This window comes from Mesoplodon densirostris, chromosome 4 (genome assembly GCF_025265405.1).
Source record: "Mesoplodon densirostris isolate mMesDen1 chromosome 4, mMesDen1 primary haplotype, whole genome shotgun sequence".
NCBI classification, from domain to species: Eukaryota; Metazoa; Chordata; class Mammalia; order Artiodactyla; family Ziphiidae; genus Mesoplodon; species Mesoplodon densirostris.
In genome coordinates this window covers 51,701,270-51,710,796 of record NC_082664.1, presented here as the reverse complement: position 1 = coordinate 51,710,796, position 9,527 = coordinate 51,701,270, and the positions used below count along the sequence as shown (strand labels likewise).

Sequence of the window (9,527 nt, the reverse complement as noted above, 5' to 3'; positions counted from 1 at the left end):
CTCAATTGTATTTCATTGTCTGTCTTCATGCCAGTGTCACACTTTTTAACTGCTATAGAAGCTTTATCATAACTCTTGAAATCCGGTACCTAAGATTCCCAGGTTTCTTTTTCAAGATTGCCTTGGTATCCCTAGCCCTTTGCATTTTATGTAATTTTATAATCAACTTGTCAATTTTCATATATCTGCTTGGATTATAGAGAATCTTTAAAATCTAACATTTTTACAATATCAAATCTAATTCATTAACATGGCATAATCTGCCATTTATTTAGGTCTTCTCTTTTTCACTGATAGTTTTATTTTGTATTTATTTATTTATTTATTTATTTATTTATTTATTTTTTTTTTCTTTTTTGCGGTATGCGGGCCTCTCACTGTTGTGGCCTCTCCCGTTGCGGAGCACAGGCTCCGGATGCGCAGGCCCATCGGCCATGGCTCACGGGCCCAGCCGCTCCGCGGCATATGGGATCCTCCCAGACCGGGGCACGAACCCGTATCCCCTGCATCGGCAGGCGGACTCTTAACCACTGCGCCACCAGGGAGGCCCTGTATTTATTTTTTTAAAGGACAGAAATTTATTGTCTCACAGTTCTGTAGGCTACAAGTCTGAGATCAAGGTGTCAGGAGGGTTCGTTTCTCTTGAGGCCTCTCTCCTCGGCTTGTAGATGGCTGCCTTCTTGCTGTGTCCTCAGGTGGCCTTTCCTCCATACATGCCCCTGGAGTCCTCAGTGATAGTTTTAAGTATAGAGATCTTGCATCTCATTTTTCTTAGATACTTAATGGTTTTCTATACTGTAAATAGTATCCTTGTAAAATTTCATTTTGTTTATTCCAAGTATATGTATATGTAATTATTTTTTATGTTGACAGTGCATCCATCTGCTTTTCCAAATTCACTTACGATTTCTAACAGTTTATTTGCAAATAATGGCATTTTTATTCCTTTCTAAACTTTTAATCTTTTATTTTTTTCTTAGTTTTCTTTGTTTATTGAACTGACTAGGAACTCTAGTACAATGAATAACAAGTGGTGAGAGTGAGAATATTTGATTCATTTCTGATGTCAATATAGTAGATTTTTAACAAATGTTTCTTATTCTTCTCCTAAGTAAGATCCATTAGGACAATCTGAAATTCTCAGTAAAACCTAAAATGATCCTTGCTGCTAGGTTTGGTATGGAAGAGTTTCTTGGACCTTTGATACAAGATATCAGTTATTTTTCTAATGAAAAGGCATGTAAGGAACTTGAAAAAAGCAGAATTTAAAAAGCCCCACAGTAAGTCTACCAATGCGTGACATACTGAAAGGAACAACTAAAGAATGAAAATGCACTCTTTATGCCTTTAATGAACTTTTTGGTTAAAAATAAAGGAGCTTTTTTTTTTCTCACCATAAGCAAGAAACTTTAATGCTCACAATCTCACTTAACCCTCCTAACAACCATATGAAGTGGCCATTATTTGCAATCAACAGATGAGATGGAGGCCTAGACAGGTTGAGTAATTTATCTAAGGTAAGTGGTAAGGGTTAAATGGTTTGACCGGTAGGTGGCAACTGAGTATTACATCAAGATGTGTAATCTACATGTGCTGTAGAAATTCTGGAAAACAGAAAATAGAAAATAAACAGAGATGTCATGTAAAAGTTACAGCTTGAGTGAAGTAAACTGAGTACCTTGAGTGAAGTAAAGGATTTATTTTTGGTGAAAAATCAAGAATTTCAGGATGGGAGAGCCATTATGAGTCAAGCAATGAAGGTGGAATGATCATGGTCTTTATGTGCTGGTGTTCCAGGGAGTACTAGGAGAGAATGCTGGGAAGTAGGTTTAGCCAAAAAAAAAAAAAAAGGAGCTTGATAAAAAATGCTTTCTCTCACAAGACCTTCTGGATTTACTTAACCAGTTCCCCATCCCCCTGCAATTACTCTGCCTTCTTCCACACTATGCATACCTTAGCTATAATCAACATTTATTGAATGTCTACTATGTGTAAGGTACAGTATAAAAAGCTGAACTTGTATGTTTGTTCATATTGTTTCTGTCATGTAACAGAAACATGCTTTTAATTAAAGTCTTCCTTTACATTAAAAAAAAAGTAGGCACACACATAAATAACCAAATAGTCCTAAAAGGTTTGTCATCAAAAAAAGCATGCCCTTCCCCCATCTCACTTACTTCAAAAACCATTTTCCTTCCTTTAGCAGATTATTTTATTTCCATGTCACTAAATAAGCTACTTCTTGACTTCTAATTTTTAGGTATTCATTGATTTCCCACTGTAGAGATGAGGATTTAGGTATTTTTCTTACCTCACCATATCCTCTCTCAATATAATTATGCTGTAATTTTGATTAGACTTTTATTTACTGTTAACATTTTTATGGCATTCAACCACTGGTCACAGTTTACCTTTTCTTTCTTATAACATTTTGCTTTCCTGGAGTTAATATCTGGCAGTTTTTTGTTTGATTTCAACCAACCTTAAGTTTTGTTTTGTTTTTTTAACATCTTTATTGGAGTATAATTGCTTTACAATGGTGTGTTAGTTTCTGCTTTATGACAAAGTGAATTAGCTATACATATACATATATCCCCATATCTCCTCCCTTTTGTGTCCCCCTCCAATCCTTCCTATCCCACCCCTCTAGATGGTCACAAAGCACCAAGCTGATCTCCCTGTGCTATGCAGCTGCTTCCCACTAGCTATCTATTTTGCATTTGGTAGTGTATATATGTCCATGCCACTCTCTCACTTCGTCTCAGCTTACCCTTCCCCCCCCGCACCGGTGTCCTCAAGTGCATTCTCTATGTCTGCGTCTTTATTCCTGTCCTGACCCTAGGTTCTTCAGAACCTTTTTTTTTTTTTTTTAGATTCCACATATATGCTAGCATATGGTATGTGTTTTTCTCTTTCTGACTTACTTCACTCTGTATGACAGACTCTAGGTCCATCCACCTCACTACAAATAACTCAATTTCGTTTCTTTTTATGGCTGAGTAATATTCCATTGTATATATGTGCCACATCTTCTTTATCCATTCAGCTGTTGATGGACACTTAGGTTGCCTCCATGTCCTGGCTGCTGTAAATAGAGCTGCAATGAACATTGTGGTACATGACTCTTTTTGAATTATGGTTTTCTCAGGGTATACGCCCAGTAGTGGGATTGCTGGGTCGTATGGTAGTTCTATTTTTACTTTTTTAAGGAACCTCCATACTGTTCTCCATAGTGGCTGTATCAATTTACATTCCCACCAACAGTGCAGGAGGCTGCCTTTTTCTTCACACCATCTCCAGTATTTATTGTTTGTAGATTCTTTGATGATGGCCATTCTGACCAGTGTGAGGTGACACTTCATTGTAGTTTTGATCTGCATTTCTCTAATGATTAATGATGTTCAGCATTCTTTCATGTGTTTGTTGGCAATCTGTGTATCTTCTTTGGAGACATGTCTATTTAGGTCTTCTGCCCATTTTTGGATTTTTTTTTTTTTGATATTGAGCTGCATGAGCTGCTTGTAAATTTTGGAGATTAATCTTTTGTTAGTTGCTTCATTTGCAAATATTTTCTCCCATTCTGAGGGTTGTCTTTTCGTCTTGTTTATGGTTTCTTTTGCTGTGCGAAAGCTTTTAAGTTTCATTAGGTCCCATTTGTTTATTTTTGTTCTTATTTCCATTTCTCTAGGAGGTGGATCAAAAAGGGTCTTGCTGTGATTTATGTCATAGAGTGTTCTGCCTTTTTTTTCCTCTAAGACTCTTATAGTGTCTGGCCTTATATTTAGGTCTTTAATCAATTTTGAGTTTCTTTTTGTGTATGGCGTTAGGGAGTGTTCTAATTTCATTCTTTTACATGTAGCTGTCGAGTTTTTCCAGCACCACTTATTGAAGAGGCTGTCTTTTCTCCATTGTATATTCTTGCCTCCTTTATCAAAAATAAGGTGACCATATGTGCGTGGGTTTATCTCTGGGCTTTCTATCCTGTTTCACTTATCTATATTTGTTTTTGTGCCAGTACCATACTGTCTTGATTACTGTAGCTTTGTAGTACAATCTGAAGTCCAGGAGCCTGAGTCTTTCAGCTCCATTTTTCTTTCTCAAGATTGCTTTGGCGACTCGGGGTCTTTTGTGTTTCCATACAAATTGCGAAATTTTTTGTTCTAGTTCTGAGAAAAATGCCATTGGTAATTTGATAGGGATTTCATTGAATCTGTAGATTGCTTTGGGTAATATAGTCATTTTCACAATGTTGATTCTTCCAATCCAAGAACCTAGTATATATCTCCATCTGTTTGTATCATCTTTAATTTCTTTCATCAATGTCTTATAGTTTTCTGTATACAGGTCTTTTGTCTCCTTAGGTAGGTTTATTCCTAGGTATTTTATTCTTTTTGTTGCAATGGTAAATGGGAGTGTTTCCTTAATTTCTCTTTCAGATTTTTCATGATTAGTGTATAGGAATGCAAGTGATTTCTGTGCATTAATTTTGTATCCTGCTACTTTCCCAAATTCATTTATTAGCTCTAGTTTTCTGGTAGCATCTTTAGGATTCTCTACGTATAGTATCATGTCATCTGCAAACAGTGACAGATTTACTTCTTCTTTTCTAACTTGGATTCCTTTTCTTTTTCTTCTCTGATTGCTGTGGCTTAAAACTTCCAAAACTATGTTGAATAAGAGTGGTGAGAGTGGACAACCTTGTCTTGTTCCTGATCTTAGAGGAAATGGTTTCAGTTTTTCACCATTGAGAATGATGTTGGCTGTGGGTTTGTCATATATGGCCTTTGTTATGTTGAGGTAAGTTCCCTCTATGCCTACTTTCTGCAGGGTTTTATCATAAATGGTTGTTGAATTTTGTCAAAAGCTTTCTCTGCATCGATTGAGATGATCATATGGTTTTTCTCCTTCAATTTGTTAATATGGTTTATCACACTGACTGATTTGCATATATTGAAGAATCCTTGCATTCCTGGGATAAACCCCACTTGATCATGGTGTATGATCCTTTTAATGTGCTGTTGGATTCTGTTTGCTAGTATTTTGTTGAGGATTTTTGCATCTATGTTCATCAGTGATATTGGCCTGTAGTCTTCTTTCTTTGTGACATCTTTGGTTTTGGTATCAGGGTGATGGTGGCATCGTAGAATGAGTTGGGGAGTGTTCCTCCCTCTGCTATATTTTGGAAGAGTTTGAGAAGGATAGGTGTTGGCTCTTCTCTAAATGTTTGATAGAATTTGCCTGTAAAGTCATCTGGTTCAACCTTAGGTAAGTTTTTGCTTAGAAGTAATATCATCAGTGATTGGGACTTCCCTGGCGGTCCAGTGGTTGAGACTTCACCTTCCAATGCAAGGGAGTGAGGATTCGATCCCTGGTTGGGGAGCTAAGATCCCACACGCCTCGTGGCCAAAAAGCCAAAACATGAAACTAAGCAATGCTGTAACAAATCCAATTAAGACCTTAAAAATGGTCCACATCAAAAAAAATCTTAGAGAAAAAAAAAATAATATCATCACTGATTGAATCCCTCCACCCATGTCTGATTTCAGCCACAGAGGGAGAGCTCAGATTTATCTCCTACTCTTCCAGCTTTCTGCCTCAGGGCCTTCTCTGACACTGAAGGAGCCCACATGGCCCATGTACAAGCTGCAACTTGGTACTTCAGGAGGTAATGTCCCAGCAGCAACTCACCTAATGAGGAGCGTGTCAAGATAAATGGTCCAGCCACTTGTCTTTCAGGAGACAATTGTGGGAACTATCACAGAGGTTCACAATAGACCTAGTGGATCAAGCTGCCATTGTCTACACAGCAATGACCTCAATACACCTTTACACTGACCTTTCCTCCTTCTCCATTTCAGTATCACAAGACCCTCACTCTGATTTTTGGGGTCTGGGAGATGCATAAGGTAGTTTATTATTTAATCTTTCTGAAGAAGCCTCTCTGGGAGCTTCTGATATGCTTCACTATGTTCTGTATGTCTGGTGTGGTGTCATCCTTGCATATCTCATCATCATCATCTGGGGAGTTCCTTCACCTCTCTCCTATGCTGAATCCCAGTCTTTGCACCTATGTCTTCATATTGCTTGGTTTATGACCTTATTTTTATGAAGCACATCCTCTGGTAGCTTCTTGTGAAAGACTATATGAAAGGTAAAGTTTGTGAGACCTTGTACAAATAAAAATGTCTTCATTATAACCTTAGGTTCAATTAATAGTTTATTTGAATCCAGAATTTTAGGTTGGAAATTTCTTTCAGAATTTTGAAGGCACTGCTTCTGTTGAAATTTGAAGTTATTCTGATTCTTATTCCTTGGTATTTGACCTGCCCCTTTTCTTCAGAAACATAACAGATCTTCTCTTTGACCCTGACATGCCTGAAATTTCCAAATAGATTTTTTTTCATCCACTGTGTTCCTTCAATCTAAAATCTGAAGTTCTTTAGCACTGAGAATATTTCTTGAAATACTCTACTGATTCCCTATTTTCTCTGTTCTTTTTGGAACTCTGGGATATTGTATATTGGGCCTCTTGGCCTGTTAATTTTCTTAATTTTTTTCTCCAATATTTTCATTTATTTTCTGAGAAATTTCTTCAACTTTATATTCTAAATCATCTATTGAATTATTCAGCTATGCTATATTTTTTCTAATAGCTCTGTTTTTTCAAAAGCTCCTTTTTTAGTATCCTACTCCTGATTCATAGTTGCAACATCTTTGCAAAGATACTTTTTCTTTTGACATTTTCCTCATTCTGCATAGTCTGTTTCCATTAGGTGCTTTTTCCCCTATTGTTTTCTCTCTTTCCTGTAAGAGGCTTTCCTCAGATGTTTCATAACTCCTGGCTGTTTACTCATTTTTATTTATTTTTATTATTATTTTAAAATATTTATTTATTTATTTATTTTGGCTGCACTGGGTCTTAGTTGTGGCATGTGGGATATTCATTGCGGCATGCAGGCTTCTTAGTTGCGGCATGCATGTGGGATCTAGTTCCCCGACCAGGGATTGAACCCGGGCCCCCTGCATTGGGAGTGCGGAGTATTACCCAGTGGACCACCAGGGAAGTCCCTGTTTAATCATTTTTAATAGCATAGGACTAAAAGACTAACTGTAAGCTCTGGATGCATGCATGGGGTGGTGGGCATATTACGATTTTCACTGTAGAGTTATCCAGCTGGGCAGTTTAGCCAGGACACTTCTGATGTTAGGATCTTTTTAGGTCTTTCCACTTGCACTGACCAGATGGCGCAGAGAAGACTCTTCCAGTATTGTTAGGATGGGAAGATCTGGCTGCCAGGATTCAGAGAGGAGGAGGAGGATATTGGTCTTTGTAACCAGAATGTAAATATTTCCTGTTTTGAGTATGGTCCCCTGCCATCAATTGTATCCAGTGTCCTTCAGTCCAGAGGCCCCATTTAACAGGCACCAAAATAAACAGCAACACACTTACTGAAATCATAGCATTTTTAAAGGACAATACTTTATATATCTCATTTGCTGAAATCATAGCATTTTTAAAGGACAATACTTTATATATCTTATTTGCATAATATTTTATTGTTTGCATATTGCATAGTGAAAAGAACAGAGTCATAAGACTCATGGTCTGGCTCAACCACTAACTTGCTGTGTGAATTGGGTTAAGTCTCTTAACCTTGCTAACCCCTTATCTCCTCATCTAAAAAAAGGAGATGATGATAATACCTACCATACAGGACTGCTAAAGACCGAATGAGATAGTTACACTGTCTTCCTCTCAAGGAACTGCTGAAAATGAATCTATAGTCTGCTCTTGCCACCCCCTTGTTCATCATCTCAACAATAACTGTTAAATGCATTAAGACAATAGGTACCAGTGTGATGCTTTCATTCTGAATACTAACAATAGCAGAAAGGAAGAAAACTCAAGAATGGCCCAATCCTTACTTATCTTTAGAATACTGATTTTTATAATACTTATTTATACTATCCCATCAGGAATTTTTCATTTAAAGATTTTTTTTTAAACCTACTCAAAATGAAGATCTCTATATGTGAAAAACCCAAGAATACACATGTAGTTGCTTTACAGTTTCCCCTCTGGTATAGTATAAGTAAAATACATATCATGGGCAGTTAAACACTTTTCCCCCCTACACTAGGGATGATAATATATATGAAAATTAATTTCTTATGCATTATCCCTAATGTAAAAAAAAATCACAGGTATATTATACTGCTTGTCAAGAATACATACACACGGTAGTCACATCTAGAAATACACACTTCTTCTAACAATATTTCAACCATCATCATTATCTTCTGTATGACCCCCTACAATTATATGTAGTTGAAAACACAAAACTCTCCTGTAAGGCAATTCTGGATGATATTATATTACAAAATACTTGTGTTAAATAATATTGCATGTATGTATTGAACCTCCAAACACAGCCTTTAAACCCTCAAAGTACTAGTCTTAAAAGGTAAACAAAATTTTTATATATTATAAAAAAATTTAAGCTGCTCTGCAACCTTCCTTTGCTAAAAGTTAGATACATTACACCACTCCAGCAAGAGATTAATAAATAAGGATTAAATATTCTATTTTACAAAAACATACAGAATGGCCAATGTAAAAGTGAAAGGTTTACCTGATAATTTCTTTATCAAATTATGTTCATTAAGAAGGAATAAAACATGGTATAAAATGAGAAAACTGTCACTAAATTTATCTCTCTGAAGATAATCACGAGTTGTTATCTAAAAATATCATGGCATCCTTGTTACATTTTTTTTTTAAAAGACTGTGTTTCCTGGAACTAGAGGACTATTTGTCTCATAGCTTTTATTAAGCAAACTTGATAAAACCACCACATAGTGGCAAGAGATAGAATAGCTGTTTCCAGCTACAGAAAATATTGAATTCTACCTTAAAGTACAGATCATTTGAGATATAACCCATAACAATTAAAGCAAATCATAGTGTAGTTTGTACTGAATTTCCTTAAGATATTTTTGCTTTCAATGGAGTGTATTCATTTTCCTGTCATTTGAGACCAATTTCTGTTGCTTAGTAACTATTTTCATGTCCAGCCAAGATGTAAAGATTGCTGTGTGCAGTAGGATTTTCTGTTGGCCTACTTTCCAAAACAACAACCCTGCAATTAAATCAAAACAAAAGTCTTGTTAAAGAGTAGAAACAGAGATTTCATCTTCAAATACTAACATCAAACCAGGAAAGAATATCACTGTTCACATTCACATAAGATTACACAGAGATCACATTAATAGATGCACAGTCAAATTCAGCTTTACATCTTATAGCTTAAAAACAAAACTGAATAAGAATTGATGAATTTATGAATATAAAATATTAAAAACATTTCAGGATAGTCTCATTATATTCCAACTAAAAACAAATTTGCTTACTCATATATGCCAAAAAAAGGTATAAAAAAGCTTTAGAATATACATGAACAAGAAGGGGATGGAGGAAGGGCTGAGAGAATAAAACAGGATTTTAAGAGGCACCCACTCACACTGTT

General features: G+C 36.1%; 1 protein-coding gene across 3 annotated transcripts in view; it reads right to left on the bottom strand.

The window, feature by feature from the left end:
- Positions 1-399: 399 nt before the first annotated feature.
- Positions 400-9,527, bottom strand: part of MAP4K5 (mitogen-activated protein kinase kinase kinase kinase 5) — a 160,149-nt gene continuing 151,021 nt past the window's right edge. For 2 of the 3 annotated variants that reach the window (XM_060096242.1, XM_060096243.1), the window contains exon 32: positions 401-9,140. In XM_060096242.1, the coding sequence (XP_059952225.1) occupies positions 9,053-9,140 (88 nt within the window). In that variant the 3' untranslated portion in view covers positions 401-9,052. Of the gene's footprint in view, positions 9,141-9,527 lie in introns of all 3 variants that reach the window. The other variant, XM_060096244.1, reaches the window with a different exon arrangement.